This window comes from Thalassophryne amazonica, chromosome 6, assembly GCF_902500255.1.
Source record: "Thalassophryne amazonica chromosome 6, fThaAma1.1, whole genome shotgun sequence".
Lineage (NCBI taxonomy): Eukaryota > Metazoa > Chordata > Actinopteri > Batrachoidiformes > Batrachoididae > Thalassophryne > Thalassophryne amazonica.
Window position 1 is genome coordinate 128,304,470 of NC_047108.1, and position 21,537 is coordinate 128,326,006.

The 21,537-nt window shown below is 40.6% G+C and overlaps 1 protein-coding gene across 1 annotated transcript; it reads right to left on the reverse strand.

Moving 5' to 3' along the window:
* Positions 1-1,702: 1,702 nt before the first annotated feature.
* Positions 1,703-19,721, reverse strand: olfml3a (olfactomedin-like 3a). The gene is made up of 2 exons (XM_034171555.1): positions 19,439-19,721; positions 1,703-2,062 (listed from the first exon to the last, which is right to left on the reverse strand). Exons 1-2 carry the CDS (start codon positions 19,547-19,549, stop codon positions 1,703-1,705), a joined length of 471 nt encoding a protein of 156 aa, XP_034027446.1. The 5' UTR covers positions 19,550-19,721.
* Positions 19,722-21,537: the final 1,816 nt, after the last annotated feature.

Genomic DNA, 21,537 nt, shown 5'->3' on the forward strand with positions numbered 1-21,537 from the left:
TCTGTGGCATTGTGCTGTGTGATAAAACTGCACCTTTCAGAGTGGCCTTTTATTGTGGGCAGTCTAAGGCACACCTGTGCACTAATCATGGTGTCTAATCAGCATCTTGGTATGGCACACCTGTGAGGTGGGATGGATTATCTCAGCAAAGGAGAAGTGCTCACTATCACAGATTTAGACTGGTTTGTGAACAATATTTGAGGGAAATGGTGATATTGTGTATGTGGAAAAAGATTTAGATCTTTGAGTTCATCTCATACAAAATGGGAGCAAAACCAAAAGTGTTGCGTTTATATTTTTGTTGAGTGTATATATATATATATATATATATATATATATATATATATATATATATATATATATATATATATATGTATGTATATATATATATATGCAAAGATCCTTCAAAAAATGACAGAGCAAATAATCGAAAAGTGCAAAAATTTTCCCAATGACCTCTTTTTCTCAAGAAAAAGGAGCAAAAACAGGTGTGTTATAACTTCAGAGTAAAGCATTTCAGATTTAACTCTTAAATTGATATTTTAAGACTGCCAGTGTTAAATCTTGTAGTGTTGGAGTTGTTTCTCCAAGTTGATTACATGCTCTGTAAGAGTAACTTAACCCTGTGATTTAAGCCCAAGTAAGGTGTGTTCAGCACATTTTGCAAATCTGAACTATTTCCAAAAGTTTTATGCATTTTTTGAAAAGTATGCCCTAGCCTAGCTGAGACCCTAATCCAAAATCTAGACCATTTAAGATCAAATAATTTGCAAAGTTGATTGGCAGCAAGGACAGCTGGGGTGTTGGTGGATGATGGCTAGAGGATGGAAACTACAAGAAGCAGGTATGGTTGAAATGAAATGTAGCTTGCAATGAGGTTGTCAGTTTCTTTCGTTTCTAACAGCCTAGATCTGATGTTTTGTCGTGTTGCAGTGTTGTAGTCGGGTCACAAACCTCAATTTGGTGTAGAGTCTCCAGTCCCCAGTAGGGATGGGGACATGACCACCTGTATCAACTTGGAGTCAAGACCAAGACCTTAGTTGGTTGAATGTAAGTGTAGACCAAGATTTGGGGATTTTGGAGAGGTCAAGACAAGAGTCCAGGCCAAATCTTTGGAGATGCAGAGTCTGAGTTGAGACTGAGGCTTAAAAAAACCAAATTTGTTTTCAGGACTATGAATTCAATTACACTTAACATCACACCTGTTAATATTAAATTGTGAATTTTCTGGATGGGAGACCAGCTCAGAAGGTCAGTTGGGGTCAACCTCAACATGTATGAGATCAAAAGGGAAATAAAGTAGACCAAAATGCAACATGTTGCAAAAGTCTCTTGAGATAAATACTGAGCACTTTTGAAGGTTCACGTTAAATTCCGTTAATAATTAATATAATAATGATAATAATAATTATATTTATTATTTTTATTTCATGTGTTTACTTATTTATTTTTAACTGGGTTAAGGTTCAAGCAGAATTGCTTTCATTTGCAAGATGAAACCAAGTAAGTGAAAAAGTGGTCTCAAAACCAGTCTCGAGACCAAGACCCAACACAACTCTCGCTCCCAGTGTTCAAAAAATTGACAGTGCAGCAACAACAAAGTTTCTTTTCAGAAGACTGAGATTTCCAATGAATAGAACCAAGAATATTGTGTCTCTAAAAGTCAGTGTTGTGATGATACAAATCAGTCACCGTTCAAATGCTAAAAGGTAGAGCAGTAGGTTTTTGTTGTCCCACTTTGCAGCTCACCAGAGACTGTAGAATGTAGCTCCTCCCAGTCCTTTTCCTCCTCTTCATCTCCTCGGCTCTCCTCCAGGCTCCAGGCTCCCTGCTCCACCACCTTATCAGCCTTATCCACACAGGCCCGAGGGGACATCTGGGTCTCCACGTAGTCCATCTCCCGCTCCACGCGGTCCACTTGCACCGCAGCTCGCTCCACGTCTTTGAACAGCACACTGTGCTCTTTTCTCAGCCCATCCATGGCCTCAGATGTTAGTTTTTTGAAATCCTGCAGCTCTGTGTGAAAACGGTGAGACTGCCCTTGCCAGAACTCCATACGGTCCTACATAACAAATAACCAAGCGTTATGCTGTGCTGTGGGTTTCCAAAATAGTTTTTCTTACCAACCACACCACTAAAATCACTTTTTTAACTGTGTTTTTGTATATTTCTAGGTAGTTTTGATACATTTGTCAGAAAACAGTCCTTCTACAGTCCTTCCACAGAGACTTTAGGACTTACATATAACTCTTCAGAAAATGCACTCATTAAATGTGTGAATGAACGTTTGCTGGCTGTGGACGTTGACTCTATTTAACTGCTGTCTTACTTAACCTCAAAGAAGCTTATGACACTGTTGATCATTGCATAGCTATAAACTAGAGAAGTTTAGCATTTCTGATTCTGAAGTCCTGTATGATTAAAAAAAAAACTGCAGTGAAATATGGTGCACAACAGGGTTCGATTTGGGAACATTGTTTTAATAGCTTGTGGTAAAATTGGACACTATTCAAGCACCATTCTTACATTAACGTAGCATGGCGAGTGCCTGTGATGAACCACAATATTTTGGCATTGTGTCAGGGGCTTGTTGTACCCACAGCATACAGCATGTGACATACTACATGCTGTGACATCACTGGGACATTTTCCAAACTTGTGCTGAATTTACACTGTTGGAGTGCAGTGACTGTTTTTGCATGTTGCATGGCATAAATCCAACATGTTACATTGTCAGACTACATACTGGGTCACACTTGTGTACAACCTTGACATTCACACACCAGTCTGTCACAGTTACACACTGTGATCTTCCAACATGCATATCAAAGAAAGTAAGAATGGAGTTTAAGCAATACATTTTCCCTGTAATGCTGATGACACCTTGTTTTATATTCCTGTCTGCACAATTAAACGGTAAATGGACTGCATTTATATAGCGCTTTTCCATCTGCATCAGACGCTCAAAGCACTTTACAATAATGCCTCACATTCACCCCAATGTCAGGGTGCTGCCATACAAGGCGCTCACTACACACCGGGAACAATAGGGGATTAACGGCCTTGCCCAAGGGCCCTTAGTGATTTTCCAGTCAGGCAGGGATTTGAACCCATGATCTTCTGGACTAAAGCCCAACAGACCACTAGACCATCACCTCCCCCATTAAGGAGTTAATTAAGGAGTCTCATATGAAGAACTCAGTCATTTAATTTCCTCTACATTCAGAGAAGACTAAAATGGTGCTACTAAACATGAGTAATGATCAATTAGCAGTATCACTGGATAGTCCTGTGACCCTCCAAAGTGAAAGATCTTGTTGACTCCACCATGTCCTTTAAGGAAAAACAGCTTTTTATGCTAATAATTTTACAAAAGGTGAGGAGATCTTTGAGCAGCAATATGGCTTCATGCTGAGAGAGAGATGTGATATTTGCTTTCAGAGTGCTGATGAAGAAAAACAGAGGAGGCCAGAAGTTGCACCGTGTGCTGTTTCTGCCTGTTCCTAAGGTCAGAACAGAACGGGGAAAGAAGGCTTTTAAATTCGCAGCACCCTTCACCTGGAACAACTTACAAAATGACCTGAAACTTCAGGAGCTGGTCTCTTTAAATACTTTTAAAGCACTACTACAAGACTTGGAGGCTGAAACATCAGTCTGTAGATGCTTGGACAGATGATCACATGATGCTTATTTTTAACAACATGTTTCATGAGTATCAATGTTTGTTTTATCCTGTTTGTCTCTTTTGATTGTGTTATCATTGTCTTTTTTGCTGCCTGTCTTGGCCAGGACTCTCTTGGAAAAGAGATTTTTAATCTCAATGAGCTTTTCCTGATTAAATAAAGGTTTGAATGAATGAATGAGTGTGCTTGTGGATTTAGAGAAATTTTACACACACTGCCCCCCACCCCTCTTGTATTTCTGTCCTCCCACCCCACCCCGGCCTCCGCACTTGCTACTCCCTTCCCCCTGTGGGAGGCCGTGCAGCACGGCTGTAGCAACCTCCACCCCCCAAGCTCAGTTGTGCGGCACGAAGCTGCTGCAGCCCGCGCTCACACTGCCTGAATTCAGATGACGGACTGTCTCAAACTTTTGTGTACATAAACAATCAAATGTCTATGTGCAGTTGTTTTAATTCTGATGTGTTCCATTATTACGTTCAACTAGTAATAATTGTGGATTCATTGCTGTATTTTTGTCTGAGGTAAGTGGGTGTGATATGAATTGCCCTTTTAGGGATCAGTGAAGTTGTTTGAATCTTGAATCTTTCTGTCACTGTGTGTTGTGTCAGATAACCTGTTTCATCATTTAGTGATGAGGGGGGGGGGATGCATTTTTTGATAGCAGCATAATTTCTGTCTAACATTGTGCAGATTTCTCTGCATCACTTCTGCGTCATCAAGTACGTTTATCTATGTTTTGGTTATATGGTCAAGGTTAGGGTTAGTGTTTCCCCGTACGTCTCAAAGTGACACAACAAGGTTACTCAACTTGTCACATATTGATGTCGAATCAAATGAAACTGTTTGCATCAAAATGTGATGAGTCGGGTGTGAGACTGCGTTGACCCAGGGTATATAGGGAGACGGATGCTGAAGATGGAGCTCCAAGGCATTATGAATGTGGTGAGGGAGGACATGCAGGTGATTGGTGTGAGGGACAATCAATCAATCAATTTTTTTTATATAGCGCCAAATCACAACAAACAGTTGCCCCAAGGCGCTTTATATTGTAAGGCAAGGCCATACAATAATTATGTAAAACCCCAACGGTCAAAACGACCCCCTGTGAGCAAGCACTTGGCTACAGTGGGAAGGAAAAACTCCCTTTTAACAGGAAGAAACCTCCAGCAGAACCAGGCTCAGGGAGGGGCAGTCTTCTGCTGGGACTGGTTGGGGCTGAGGGAGAGAACCAGGAAAAAGACATGCTGTGGAGGGGAGCAGAGATCAATCACTAATGATTAAATGCAGAGTGGTGCATACAGAGCAAAAAGAGAAAGAAACAGTGCATCATGGGAACCCCCCAGCAGTCTACGTCTATAGCAGCATAACCAAGGGATGGTCCAGGGTCACCTGATCCAGCCCTAACTATAAGCTTTAGCAAAAAGGAAAGTTTTAAGCCTAATCTTAAAAGTAGAGAGGGTGTCTGTCTCCCTGATCTGAATTGGGAGCTGGTTCCACAGGAGAGGAGCCTGAAAGCTGAAGGCTCTGCCTCCCATTCTACTCTTACAAACCCTAGGAACTACAAGTAAGCCTGCAGTCTGAGAGCGAAGCGCTCTATTGGGGTGATATGGTACTACGAGGTCCCTAAGATAAGATGGGACCTGATTATTCAAAACCTTATAAGTAAGAAGAAGAATTTTAAATTCTATTCTAGAATTAACAGGAAGCCAATGAAGAGAGGCCAATATGGGTGAGATATGCTCTCTCCTTCTAGTCCCCGTCAGTACTCTAGCTGCAGCATTTTGAATTAACTGAAGGCTTTTTAGGGAACTTTTAGGACAACCTGATAATAATGAATTACAATAGTCCAGCCTAGAGGAAATAAATGCATGAATTAGTTTTTCAGCATCACTCTGAGACAAGACCTTTCTGATTTTAGAGATATTGCGTAAATGCAAAAAAGCAGTCCTACATATTTGTTTAATATGCGCTTTGAATGACATATCCTGATCAAAAATGACTCCAAGATTTCTCACAGTATTACTAGAGGTCAGGGTAATGCCATCCAGAGTAAGGAGTAAGAGGAAACAAAGAGGCAGAGGACAGGGTGAGACGAGGACGGCTGACCTGCTGTGTTAATCTCTAACGGGAGCAGCTGAAAGAAGGAGAACAATATTTCAATGACAGAAATACTGAGCCTGTTCTGTTTTTATTGCTGATGCAGAACCATCCTTTCACACTTTTGTTTCTACCTCATCATCTTTCACCTTGTTCTCACACTTTTTTTTTTTTTTTTTTGTCTGATGACTGTCTGATCCGTCCACTGGGAGGTCACAAAGTTTTGTTGCGGCACTGAGCCAACTCTCATCTTAGTCTTCATCGTCAAGAGGCCGATGCATCTTTCATGTGACACGGAACAATGAACTGGTCTTCTTCTTCTTTTAGGCCTGCTGAGATGTTGGGTCTCTGTAAACTAGGAATGATCATTTCACTGCAAGAAAATAGTTTCCCAACTTGTGTGTTCTTCAAGATCAGCAGCATAATTATCAGTTCATGTCTGCGTGAGCTCAGCTGTAAAAATGGCTAACTGTTTGCCATGTATACACAGTGCATGAATAAATATCATGGATATCAACAGAACTGTTGGCACTATGTTCCCAGCAGAAAACGAGAAAAAAGATTTATTTCTCACTTGTGACAATCAGTGAGTAACTGCTTTTGTGAGCCCTAACTGAGATTGATGTGAGCTAACATTTCTCATTTCTTTACAGACTCCAATAAAAGTGCATTTTGTTTCTCAGTAACAAACAAAGATGATGACAGAGGGCTAATATATGTGATGGCCCGTCGCTGCACACTGACTGTTCGACCTTGTCGCAGATATTGTGTCATTGTTCCACTGAAATGATGAATGCACTGACCTGAACTTTGGGCCCTATCTTGACGATATATGATGCCCATCCACTGTGCATTGCATTAGTCCATTTAACTTCATTTTTGCTGCTTAACCTTTTTAATTCATGGGAGCATCTGAGGCATAACATGAAATAAACCAATCAAGGTGCCATCTGTCAGCTATCTATAAAACAAGAAACATCTGTGTGTATGTGGTTTGCATATCTCTCTGACTGTCAGATTGGGCTCAGCTGTCAGATATGGCTTGCGTATGGCACGATGGTGTGCATCGTTTATTAGGAAAATTGATCATTTTTAAGTTTAACAGTAAACATATATCTAAAAACATCTTTTTATATTTGCACAACTTATAACAACTGGGACAGTAAAAAGTAACTAAATGACATTTCTCATTTCAAAATTAATCCAGATTATATTACTCATTATTATATATTATATATTATAGATTATATATTACTCATTTGCACGTTCTTTATGCTGTTAAACATTTTATTTATCTACACTGTGTATTTTAAGGATTTGTCACTTTTTGATCTCTTTAAAGATGTAATTGAACTGTTGTTTTTTGAAGAGATTGTGCCATCATCACAACAGCCAATCAAGAACACGGACCAGGATTATGTTGCCACATTAGTGTATTGCCTTAAATTGACTTTAAACAGTTTATTACTGATTTTGTGAGTGGACTTGTTCATAAAATCAGATTGTACTTTAACATTTTATAAAAATGTTAAAGATATGTTTTTGCTGATTGGTTGCTGTGATTATATGTTTTAAAACACTCTTCCTTTCAACAAAAAAGTCAGACGTGTATAGAAATAATGATATTTATTGGTAGGAAGCAGTGCTGCCATAGTTACTTTGAAAAGTTACTTTATTAGAAATGGTAAGTGGACTGCATTTTTATATAGCGCTTTTCCATCTGCATCAGATGCTCAAAGCACTTTACAATAATGCCTCACATTCACCCAGATGTGAGGGAGCTGCCATACAAGGTACTCACTACCAGTGGTGGGCACAGCTATCCAAAAAGTTAGCTTCGATAGCCCTAACCCCTAACCCACAGTTGCCAACCACTGTTTTTGTTGTTCTGCGGTGCAATTATTTTCGTGTTCCTACATGATGGGCTTCATAGATAATTGGCAAAGCTTCTGGGGAAAACCTGGTCTTGTTAGGAGAGACGGCATCCATCGCACTTTGGATGGAGCAGCTCTCATTTCTAGAAATCTGGCCAATTTTCTTAAATCCTCCAAACCGTGACTATCCAGGGTTGGGACCAGGAAGCAGAGTTGTAGTCTTACACACCTCTCTGCAGCTTCTCTCCCCCTGCCATCCCCTCATTACCCCATCCCCGTAGAGACGGTGCCTGCTCCCAGACTACCAATAACCAGCAAAAATCTATTTAAGCATAAAAATTCAAAAAGAAAAAATAATATAGCACCTTCAACTGCACCACAGACTAAAACAGTTAAATGTGGTCTATTAAACATTAGGTCTCTCTCTTCTAAGTCCCTGTTGGTAAATGATATAATAATTGATCAACATATTGATTTATTCTGCCTTACAGAAACCTGGTTACAGCAGGATGAATATGTTAGTTTAAATGAGTCAACACCCCCAAGTCACACTAACTGCCAGAACGCTCGTAGCACGGGCCGAGGCGGAGGATTAGCAGCAATCTTCCATTCCAGCTTATTAATTAATCAAAAACCCAGACAGAGCTTTAATTCATTTGAAAGCTTGACTCTTAGTCTTGTCCATCCAAACTGGAAGTCCCAAAACCAGTTTTATTTGTTATTATCTATCGTCCACCTGGTTGTTACTGTGACTGACTTAGTGCTTAGCTCAGATAAGATAATTATAGTGGGCGATTTTAACATCCACACAGATGCTGAGAATGACAGCCTCAACACTGCATTTAATCTATTATTAGACTCAATTGGCTTTGCTCAAAATGTAAATGAGTCCACCAACCACTTTAATCATATCTTAGATCTTGTTCTGACTTATGGTATGGAAATTGAAGACTTAACAGTATTCCCTGAAAACTCCCTTCTGTCTGATCATTTCTTAATAACATTTACATTTACTCTGATGGACTACCCAGCAGTGGGGAATAAGTTTCATTACACTAGAAGTCTTTCATAAAGCGCTGTAACTAGGTTTAAGGATATGATTCCTTCTTTGTTATGTTCTCTAATGCCATATACCAACACAGTGCAGAGTAGCTACCTAAACTCTGTAAGTGAGATAGATTATCTCGTCAATAGTTTTACATCCGCATTGAAGACAACTTTGGATGCTGTAGCTCCTCTGAAAAAGAGAGCTTTAAATCAGAAGTGCCTGACTCTGTGGTATAACTCACAAACTTGCAGCTTAAAGCAGATAACCCGTAAGTTGGAGAGGAAATGGCATCTCACTAATTTAGAAGATCTTCACTTAGCCTGGAAAAAGAGTCTGTTGCTCTATGAAAAAGCCCTCCGTAAAGCTAGGACATCTTACTACTCATCACTAATTGAAGAAAATAAGAACAACCCCAGGTTTCTTTTCAGCACTGTAGCCAGGCTGACAAAGAGTCAGAGCTCTATTGAGCTGAGTATTCCTTTAACTTTAACTAGTAATGACTTCATGACTTTCTTTGCAAATAAAATTTTAACTATTAGAGAAAAAATTATTCATAACCATCCCAAAGACATATCTTTATGTTCGGCTGCTTTCAGTGATGCTGGTATTTGGTTAGACTCTTTCTCTCCGATTGTTCTGTCTGAGTTATTTTCATTAGTCACTTCCTCCAAACCATCAACATGTCTATTAGACCCCATTCCTACCAGGCTGCTCAAGGAAGCCCTACCATTAATTAATGCTCCAGTCTTAAATATGATCAATCTATCTTTATTAGTTGGCTATGTACCACAGGCTTTTAAGGTGGCAGTAATTAAACCATTACTTAAAAAGCCATCACTTGACCCAGCTATCTTAGCTAATTATAGGCCAATCTCCAACCTTCCTTTTCTCTCAAAAATTCTTGAAAGGGTAGTTGTAAAACAGCTAACTGATCATCTGCAGAGGAATGGTCTATTTGAAGAGTTTCAGTCAGGTTTTAGAATTCATCATAGTACAGAAACAGCATTAGTGAAGGTTACAAATGATCTTCTTATGGCCTCAGACAGTGGACTCATCTCTGTGCTTGTCCTGTTAGACCTCAGTGCTGCTTTTGATACTGTTGACCATAAAATTTTATTACAGAGATTAGAGCATGCCATAGGTATTAAAGGCACTGCGCTGTGGTGGTTTGAATCATATTTGTCTAATAGATTACAATTTGTTCATGTAAATGGGGAATCTTCTTCACAGACTGAGGTTAATTATGGAGTTCCACAAGGTTCTGTGCTAGGACCAATTTTATTCACTTTATACATGTTTCCCTTAGGCAGTATTATTAGACGGCATTGCTTAAATTTTCATTGTTACGCAGATGATACCCAGCTTTATCTATCCATGAAGCCAGAGGACACACACCAATTAGCTAAACTGCAGGATTGTCTTACAGACATAAAGACATGGATGACCTCTAATTTCCTGCTGCTATAGACTTAGACTGCTGGGGGGGTTCCCATGATGCACTGAGTGTTTCTTTCTCTTTTTGCTCTGTATGCACCACTCTGCATTTAATCATTAGTGATTGATCTCTGCTCCCCTCCACAGCATGTCTTTTTCCTGGTTCTCTCCCTCAGCCCCAACCAGTCCCAGCAGAAGACTGCCCCTCCCTGAGCCTGGTTCTGCTGGAGGTTTCTTCCTGTTAAAAGGGAGTTTTTCCTTCCCACTGTTGCCAAGTGCTTGCTCACAGGGGGTTGTTTTGACCGTTGGGGTTTTTCCGTAATTATTGTATGGCTTTGCCTTATAATATAAAGCGCCTTGGGGCAACTGTTTGTTGTGATTTGGCACTATATAAATAAAATTGATGATGATGATGATTGATGATGCCAATGCACAATCACTGCACCTAGCTACACTTAATTTTGGACCAACACACCCACAGACACACAGATGAGTGCAAGTCAATCAATCAATCAATTTCAATCAATTTTTTTTTTATATAGCGCCAAATCACAACAAACAGTTGCCCCAAGGCGCTTTATATTGTAAGGCAAGGCCATACAATAATGATGTAAAACCCCAACGGTCAAAACGACCCCCTGTGAGCAAGCACTTGGCTACAGTGGGAAGGAAAAACTCCCTTTTAACAGGAAGAAACCTCCAGCAGAACCAGGCTCAGGGAGGGGCAGTCTTCTGCTGGGACTGGTTGGGGCTGAGGGAGAGAACCAGGAAAAAGACATGCTGTGGAGGGGAGCAGAGATCGATCACTAATGATTAAATGCAGAGTGGTGCATACAGAGCAAAAAGAGAAAGAAACACTCAGTGCATCATGGGAACCCCCCAGCAGTCTACGTCTATAGCAGCATAACTAAGGGATGGTTCAGGGTCACCTGATCCAGCCCTAACTATAAGCTTTAGCAAAAAGGAAAGTTTTAAGCCTAATCTTAAAAGTAGAGAGGGTGTCTGTCTCCCTGATCTGAATTGGGAGCTGGTTCCACAGGAGAGGAGCCTGAAAGCTGAAGGCTCTGCCTCCCATTCTACTCTTACAAACCCTAGGAACTACAAGTAAGCCTGCAGTCTGAGAGCGAAGTGCTCTATTGGGGTGATATGGTACTACGAGGTCCCTAAGATAAGATGGGACCTGATTATTCAAAACCTTATAAGTAAGAAGAAGAATTTTAAATTCTATTCTAGAATTAACAGGAAGCCAATGAAGAGAGGCCAATATGGGTGAGATATGCTCTCTCCTTCTAGTCCCCGTCAGCACTCTAGCTGCAGCCTTTTGAATTAACTGAAGGCTTTTTAGGGAACTTTTAGGACAACCTGATAATAATGAATTACAATAGTCCAGCCTAGAGGAAATAAATGCATGAATTAGTTTTTCAGCATCACTCTGAGACAAGACCTTTCTGATTTTAGAGATATTGCGTAAATGCAAAAAAGCAGTCCTACATATTTGTTTAATATGCGCTTTGAATGACATATCCTGATCAAAAATGACTCCAAGATTTCTCACAGTATTACTAGAGGTCAGGGTAATGCCATCCAGAGTAAGGATCTGGTTAGACACCATGTTTCTAAGATTTGTGGGGCCAAGAACAATAACTTCAGTTTTATCTGAGTTTAAAAGCAGGAAATTAGAGGTCATCCATGTCTTTATGTCTGTAAGACAATCCTGCAGTTTAGCTAATTGGTGTGTGTCCTCTGGCTTCATGGATAGATAAAGCTGGGTATCATCTGCGTAACAATGAAAATTTAAGCAATACCGTCTAATAATACTGCCTAAGGGAAGCATATATAAAGTGAATAAAATTGGTCCTAGCACAGAACCTTGTGGAACTCCATAATTAACTTTAGTCTGTGAAGAAGATTCCCCATTTACATGAACAAATTGTAATCTATTAGACAAATATGATTCAAACCACCGCAGCGCAGTGCCTTTAATACCTATGGCATGCTCTAATCTCTGTAATAAAATTTTATGGTCAACAGTATCAAAAGCAGCACTGAGGTCTAACAGAACAAGCACAGAGATGAGTCCACTGTCCGAGGCCATAAGAAGATCATTTGTAACCTTCACTAATGCTGTTTCTGTACTATGATGAATTCTAAAACCTGACTGAAACTCTTCAAATAGACCATTCCTCTGCAGATGATCAGTTAGCTGTTTTACAACTACCCTTTCAAGAATTTTTGAGAGAAAAGGAAGGTTGGAGATTGGCCTATAATTAGCTAAGATAGCTGGGTCAAGTGATGGCTTTTTAAGTAATGGTTTAATTACTGCCACCTTAAAAGCCTGTGGTACATAGCCAACTAACAAAGATAGATTGATCATATTTAAGATCGAAGCATTAAATAATGGTAGGGCTTCCTTGAGCAGCCTGGTAGGAATGGGGTCTAATAAACATGTTGATGGTTTGGATGAAGTAACTAATGAAAATAACTCAGACAGAACAATCGGAGAGAAAGAGTCTAACCAAATACCGGCATCACTGAAAGCAGCCAAAGATAACGATACGTCTTTGGGATGGTTATGAGTAATTTTTTCTCTAATAGTTAAAATTTTGTTAGCAAAGAAAGTCATGAACTCATTACTAGTTAAAGATAATGGAATACTCAGCTCAATAGAGCTCTGACTCTTTGTCAGCCTGGCTACAGTGCTGAAAAGAAACCTGGGGTTGTTCTTATTTTCTTCAATTAGTGATGAGTAGAAAGATGTCCTAGCTTTACGGAGGGCTTTTTTATAGAGCAACAGACTCTTTTTCCAGGCTAAGTGAAGATCTTCTAAATTAGTGAGACGCCATTTCCTCTCCAACTTACGGGTTATCTGCTTTAAGCTACGAGTTTGAGAGTTATACCATGGAGTCAGACACTTCTGATTTAAAGCTCTCTTTTTCAGAGGAGCTACAGCATCCAAAGTTGTCTTCAATGAGGATGTAAAACTATTGACGAGATACTCTATCTCCCTTACAGAGCCTAGGTAGCCACTCTGCACCGTGTTGCCACATGGCATTAGAGAACACAAAGAAGGAATCATATCCTTAAACCTAGTTACAGCGCTTTCTGAAAGACTTCTAGTGTAATGAAACTTATTCCCTACTGCTGGGTAGTCCATCAGAGTAAATGTAAATGTTATTAAAAAATGATCAGACAGAAGGGAGTTTTCAGGGAATACTGTTAAGTCTTCTATTTCCATACCATAAGTCAGAACAAGATCTAAGATATGATTAAAGTGGTGGGTGGACTCATTTACTTTTTGAGCAAAGCCAATAGAGTCTAATAATAGATTAAATGCAGTGTTGAGGCTGTCATTCTCAGCATCTGTGTGGATGTTAAAATCGCCCACTATAATTATCTTATCTGAGCTAAGCACTAAGTCAGACAAAAGGTCTGAAAATTCACAGAGAAACTCACAGTAACGACCAGGTGGACGATAGATAATAACAAATAAAACTGTTTTTTTGGGACTTCCAATTTGGATGGACAAGACTAAGAGACAAGCTTTCAAATGAATTAAAGCTCTGTCTGGGTTTTTGATTAATTAATAAGCTGGAATGGAAGATTGCTGCTAATCCTCCGCCTCGGCCCGTGCTACGAGCATTCTGACAGTTAGTGTGACTCGGGGGTGTTGACTCATTTAAACTAACATATTCATCCTGCTGTAACCAGGTTTCTGTTAGGCAGAATAAATCAATATGTTGATCAATTATTATATCATTTACCAACAGGGACTTAGAAGAGAGAGACCTAATGTTTAATAGACCACATTTAACTGTTTTAGTCTGTGGTGCAGTAGAAGGTGCTATATTATTTTTTCTTTTTGAATTTTTATGCTTAAATAGATTTTTGCTGGTTATTGGTAGTCTGGGAGCAGGCACCGTCTCTACGGGGATGGGGTAATGAGGGGATGGCAGGGGGAGAGAAGCTGCAGAGAGGTGTGTAAGACTACAACTCTGCTTCCTGGTCCCAACCCTGGATAGTCACGGTTTGGAGGATTTAAGAAAATTAGCCAGATTTCTAGAAATGAGAGCTGCTCCATCCAAAGTGGGATGGATGCCGTCTCTCCTAACAAGACCAGGTTTTCCCCAGAAGCTTTGCCAATTATCTATGAAGCCCACCTCATTTTTTGGACACCACTCAGACAGCCAGCAATTCAAGGAGAACATGCGGCTAAACATGTCACTCCCGGTCTGATTGGGGAGGGGCCCAGAGAAAACTACAGAGTCCGACATTGTTTTTGCAAAGTTACACACCGATTTAATGTTAATTTTAGTGACCTCCGATTGGCGTAACCGAGTGTCATTACTGCCGACGTGAATTACAATCTTACCAAATTTACGCTTAGCCTTAACCAGCAGTTTCAAATTTCCTTCAATGTCGCCTGCTCTGGCCCCCGGAAGACAATTGACTATGGTTGCTGGTGTCGCTAACTTCACATTTCTCAAAACAGAGTCGCCAATAACCAGAGTTTGATCCTCGGCGGGTGTGTCGTCGAGTGGGGAAAAACGGTTAGAAATGTGAATGGGTTGGCGGTGTACACGGGGCTTCTGTTTAGGGCTACGCTTCCTCCTCACAGTCACCCAGTCGGCCTGCTTTCCCGGCTGCTCGGGATCTGCCAGGGGGGAACTAACGGCGGCTAAGCTACCTTGGTCCGCACCGACTACAGGGGCCTGGCTAGCTGTAGAATTTTCCACGGTGCGGAGCCGAGTCTCCAATTCGCCCAGCCTGGCCTCCAAAGCTACGAATAAGCTACACTTATTACAAGTACCATTACTGCTAAAGGAGGCCGAGGAATAACTAAACATTTCACACCCAGAGCAGAAAAGTGCGGGAGAGACAGGAGAAGCCGCCATGCTAAATCGGCTAAGAGCTAGTAGCTACGCTAAGCTAGCGGATTCCTAAAAACACGCAAAGTGAATAATGTGTAAATAATTTAGAGGTGATTCAGCAGAAGGAGTGCTTTAGTTAAGGCACGTAAAGATTACACTGGGAAACAAATCGTAATCTAGATAACTAGATCAATCTAACTGCGCAGATTAAACAGCTAACAGATACAGAAAAACACCGCTGTGCTCCGGAACAGGAAGTGATACAATACCGCAGTGAGAGCCAACCACCAGTAGAGGTGGTTGGTGGTGCAAGTGGACTTATGATTTAAAGTACGTGGGTGCTGGGCATTCCATGGCTGGAAACCACCAATGACACCTGCGTTGTACTGTGTGCTGCTTTGTGCCTGTGGAATATTAGGCCCTTACATTTTTCTATGTTATGCAAATGTTATCTCTACTGAAGTTGTATGATAAAGAGAAAAAATCCCTTCTAATTTTCCAAAACCACTTACTATGAAGAGGCAGGTTTGAGATTATCGAGGCTTCAAATGGAACAAAGTGGAAGACAATTATAATAGGCATGGGCACAATTTTTCCTTCTTCATATCTCTATAGAATCTTATCAGTCTTATTTTTTGGAGCCCATTAGCCAGTCGAAGCTTCACTTAATACAAATCAGTGAAGCACGAACAGGAAACGGTTACACTCCAACAATGCTGCCGGTTCAAGTCTGATATTTGTGCATAGAGACATTTAAAAACTCACTGAGAAAATTCTGGTGGTTTTATCGCTTTGAAAAATTCAAACCTGATTAACCATCAATACAAATTTCTTGTGACTTTATGTTTTCAGCTACAGTTTGATCAGTTCTGTGTGTCTCAGTGTCGTGACCAACACCGTCAGCTAGACAAATGAATTATTCAGGATGAGAAGTAATAAACGAAGGCATCTGCCTCCGCTCCATTTTCTCCCTACACTTGTTGCCTGCCTGTGGTCAAATGGAAATGAAAGTTGAGTGGACAAACTCACTGATGAATTGCCGTTTTCACGTCAATACACAATCAGAGCAACATATTGGAACCAAGACTTGTGGGGCGCCACGGGGAGGAGGATGATGTGGAGGATTGATCCTCGAATAGACAAGTGATTTCATTTTGATAAGGGCTCAATATTTTAAAAAAAACCATCACAGCAGGAGGAGCATGATTTATGAAAATAAATACTCAGAAAATATCATCCAAAGAATGAATTTGTGCTTTTGAATGATTTAAATTAGAATTAAATTCTTCCAGAGGAAATGTGGTTTGTAATCCTCTGTGTATTTCATGTCCCCTTCACTGTAAGTCAAGAGCAGAGACACGCTGCATTATAACCTCCACAGAATAAAACAAGTGCTTCAGCTTGACATCAACACCCTGGAATTTTTAATTTCAATTTATTTTCATTTATATAGCACCAAATCACAACAAAGTTGCCTCAAGGTGCTTCACACAAGTAAGGTCTAACCTTACTAACCCACAGAGCAACAGTGGTAAGGAAAAACTCCCTCTGATGATTTGAGGAAGAAACCTCAAGCAGACCAGACTCAAAGGGGTGACCATCTGCTTGGGCCATTCTACAAACCTAAATTACAGAAACAATTCACAGAACAATTCACGGACGAATATACAAGAAATGCTGTTGGTGCACAAGACAGGAGGGTCTCCAGCACAAACACCACACCCATCTCTGGATGGAGCTGCACCTTAAACAGAGAGAAAAAACAGAATCAGGCATCAGAAAGACAAGAAATACAGCATAATTTACCAGTATTAAACAACAAGAAAAACAGGAAATACTAAGGTGATCGCTGGCCACTAGCCCTAAACTTCAGAATTTAGGTAAAGTTGAGGCCGCGGCACGCTCCGTTTACTAATAAAATGAATTAAAAGAGTAAAAAGTGTAAAACAAAACTATACCAGTATGCTAACCATACGAAAGGGAAAATAAGTGCGTCTTAAGTCTTAAGACACTTGTTGGAGCAAGTTGTTGGGGCCAAGAGGCCAAGATCAACAACTTGCTCAGTGACTCCAATACATATGAACGTCTTAAGAGAGACCCCACACGCAGCTATAAGAAGAAAATCATTAGCTACCTCCAAAACCTGGAGAAAGAGGGAATCATCGACAGGCAGACATACTACAGACTGTACCCAGGGGACGCCACTCCATGCATCTATGGACTGCCCAAAATCCACAAACAGGACGAGCACAGATTCCATCACGTACAATTTGGCCAAGCACCTCAAGTGGATTTTGGCTCCTCCAGTGGATAACTCAGACAACCATTTGGAGAACACACAAGATTTTGTGAACAAGATCAAGGACCTTCAGCTGGAGGCAGATGAAACTATGGTGTCATTTGATGTGACATCATTGTTCATCTGTGCCACCGCTGAGGCCGTCTCTGCTGTGAGGCAGAGACTGCTGGAGGATGTGTCTCTACTTGAAAGGACCAAATTCACACCAGACCACATATGCCAACTCTTGGAGATCTGTCTTAACACCACGTATTTCCTGTTTAGGGGGAATTACTACAGGCAGATTCATGGTTGTGCGATGGGGTCTCCGGTATCCCCCATTGTGGCTAATCTGTACGTGGAGCAAGTGGAGAAGAGAGCCTTGACGTCTTTCACGGGCATCCCAGAGGGAAGAGCTAAAGAACAACAACTTGTCCGGAAAGCCCTCACAGTATGTGGGTACCCACGATGGTCCCTGGACAAAGTGCAGAAGTCCCAGAAAACAAAGAGACCAGATAGACAGGAGACGGAGACAAGAAGAAGAGGAGTGTCTCTCCCTTATTTAGCAGGAGTAGGGGAAAAACTACAGAGGATCTTCAGACAGCACAAAATCCCAGTTTACCTTAAACCGGTTGACACCTTGAGACAGAAATTAGTTCACCCTAAGGACATGATCCCTAGTTACAAACAGAGCAATGTAGTGTATTCTATCAGATGTCAGGAAAACTGTATCAAACACTACATAGGTGAGACTAAGCAACCTTTACACAAAAGGCTATACCAGCACAACAGAGAGGTCGCCAGTGGACCTCAGTCTGCAGTTCATCTCCACCTTAAAGACACTAACCACACGTTTGAGGACAAGGAAGTTAAAATATTAGCCAGAGAGAAGAATGGTTTGAGAAAGGGGTGAAGGAGGCATTCTATGTGAAACAATTGAAACCCAGCCTTAACCGGGGAGGGGGTCTGAGACACGCTTTGTCCCCTGTTTACAATGGGGTACTGAGGTCAAAGCAGTTTCAATCTTTTGATCATGGTAATGAGTCATTCACGTCATCAGGAGAGTCGTCAAGGGAGCCATCAGGAGAGGCGTCCGTCCCATCAATAGGAGGGACAGCCGCCCTGTCATTAGGAGGGTGCTAACTAGAGCAAAATAGGTGCTAATTAAAGCTATTGTTTAGTCACTAGCCAATAGCAGTCTGCCTCTCGGTAGGAGAGTTCTGGTTAGGTTTAAAACTCCAGCTTTTGTTGGCTTCTGGTTTATTCTTCTCTACAAGAGTCAAGACAGAAGTCAGACTACCAGAGCAAGAATTTTAGCTGAGGAAGCTTCTGCAATTTGAAGTGAAACATCCTCGCGTCAAGCAACCCAGTCCAGTCGAAGATTCAAGCTTCTCTACTATGGAAACCTCAAGCAGACCAGACTGAAAGGGGTGACCATCTGCTCGGGCCATGATACTGACACACGTGACATACAATTTTACAAAATGAATATCTGCATGTTGAATTGGCACAGGTTTTACACCAGATGCCCTTCCTGATGCAACTCCACATTACATGGAGAATTGTGGTGTTTGAACTGGGAACCTTTCCTACTGAAACCAAGTGCACTAACCAATTGGCCACTACGCCTGCACTGTAAGTAGTTACAACTACTTTTAAAATGTCAACTTAACTTCGCTGTGCTGGATCAGCACAGTTTATGCAGATCCACCTTGGATTTGCTGTGGTGACCCCGAGTGCAAACAAGCGAACAGCCAAAGGGACTTTGTGGTTTTTTGTTACATTTACTCTTACAAATCTAGTTGGCCTGAGTCATGGTAATTAAGTAACAGTAACGCAAATTCATAATACTGACCCAACAAGTTTACATTTAGGTCACTCAGTAAAACTGTTTCTATGTTAATGCATTTTACTTGTGTAGAAATACTTTCCATAATTGTATTATGTTCACTGAGCAAGTAAAATTTTAAGTTATGTTAAAAGTACATGACTTGAATGTGTTCACCCATAAAACTTGGTTTTATATCGTAGAAGCTACATGTCAAACTTACGTTCATGTGACATAAAAACCAACAGCACCCATGCTGGGTTTTTTGAGTGTGTACCTCCTTTTGAAGTACTGAAACTCTTCTCCTTCATTCACAGAGGACACCTACCTCAACAGCTAGCAGCCTGTTCTCCAGGTAAGTCATCAGGCCGTGGTAGTAGTACTGAGCTCCGGTCAAAGCCCAGGCTGACGAAACCAGCAGGACGAACACCACCTTCATTGTTGGTCAATGGAGAGAACGTCTGAGCTTCTTCTGGTTTTGTCCCAACCGGGCTGTGGTTCTCTCCTAAAACAGCTCCTGTCCTACAAACACACGCTGCATGTGGTGCGCCGTTTAAAACTGCGCTGTAAGTGCTTCTTAGTGGGACTGAGTCCGAGGCCACAGTGAGAGATTCAGATTTTCTTCTTTTTTTGACTGGTCTCTTTGCTGGAATGTTTTCACAAACTCTCAGGGAGGAGCTCTGAGTCTTTTACTGCTCACAGTACTCAAAGAGTGAAAGTGCTGCACTCACTCTGTGCAATGTGTCATTGTTGGATTCATGAATGCAGCTTAGATTATCGCCCTTCAGCTGGCATAAGATTGTAATTCAAACTAAATATGACTTACGAATTTATGTAACTTTTTGGCACTGAGTGATGAGTCAGTACAACATCTTACAGCTGTGTTCTGTAAGAAATGAAACATCATCAATGTAGGATAAATTTAAGAAAGAAAATGAGCTAAAATTCACTGTGATGTGCATTAATGACCAAATAATGGCATTTCATTCCCTGAAAAGCATGTAAATGAGGATGATTTCTATCTCAATTTAGCTGAGTGGACTCTTGAAACCACTATTAGTAATTTATTTATTGTCTCAAAAACATGTTACCTTTGATTTCCAAAAGGATTCCATAGGCAGTAATATAATAATGGTTTAATGCTCAGTTTGTTTGTTTGTTTTTTTGTTTTGTTTTGTTTTTCATCTAAAGAAATAATGTATTTGTTGGTGCTGCACTGACAAAAAACAGTCATTTTACTTTAGCATTTACTTTTTTGGCTTTGGATGTATTGATGTCTATAATTAAAGAGCAACCCCTCTGGTGCAGCCTTTTTGCAGATGACTGTGCAGTGTCCAGAAGGAGGAAGCAGAGAGGAAGCTACAATTGTGTGAACAAGGGCCATTGAAGATAGAAGACTGAAGATTAATGGGAAGAATGTAGAATTGTTGAGGTTTAATGAAGATTAAGATTCAGAGGTAAGCTGCTGGGGAACCACTGAGAAGATTAAACATATTTGAATTTATAGACTGTGTTGGCTGAAGATGAAAAATTGGGTGCAGAATTAACACAGAGTGCAGCTTGGATAAAACATTCTGATGACATTTGCTCCCTCTCCAGATAGAGTCATATGAGCTATGTCATCCCTTACCAAAAAGTAGTACATGCAAGTATGTTTCAAGTATACTTCCATTTTACTTTTTATATACTTATCAGTACTATTTTTTGCAGCCAGAGTTAGTTATCAACTCTAGGACTTGTTTTCAAAATGTAGCATTTTTGTTTTTGCAATCTGCATGTTCCATATTGATGGATTACGCAAAAGTTGCATAATCCATCAATATGGAACATGCAGATGATGTGATCTGATGCAGATGGAACAGCGCTATATAAATCCAGTCCATTTACCATTCACTCACAAGTTTGATGCCACTAATTGTGCAAAAAAGCAGCTTCAAACACATAGTTTTTAAACCAGATTCGCAAAATGTGAACAAAGCCATAATATTGTTTAAGATAAGATAAGACAAAACTTTATTGTCTGTAAAACGGACAATAAAGTTTTGTCTTTCAGTCCTCCAGTGCCATAAACTGTAAAATGGTTTATGGCACTAAACAGGTGTGAGAGACTGCAGCTTTTGCGTCAATGCTTGATACGAGAAACATGTTTTCATATCTGAGAAACAATTTCAATTTAAATTTCAATTTATTTTCATTTATATAGCGCCAAATCACAACAGAGTTGCCTCAAAGTGCTTCACACAAGTAAGGTCTAACCTTACCAACCCCCAGAGCAACAGTGGTAAGAAAAACTCCCTCTGAGAAAGAAACCTCAAGCAGACCAGACTCAAAGGGGTGACCCTCTGCTTGGGCCATGATACAGACACAAATTACAGAACAATTCACAAAACAATTCACGTACGAATATACAAGAAATGCTGTTGGTGC

What these genes read in the sequence shown, in the direction of transcription:
- olfml3a (XM_034171555.1), bottom strand. Translation starts at nt 19,549, where the DNA reads ATGAAGGTGGTGTTCGTCCTGCTGGTTTCGTCAGCCTGGGCTTTGACC. An exon ending in ACAGGCTGCTAGCTGTTGAG is followed by an intron (nt 2,063 to 19,438) that starts GTAGGTGTCCTC and finishes TTTGTTATGTAG; the next exon opens with GACCGTATGGAGTTCTGGCA.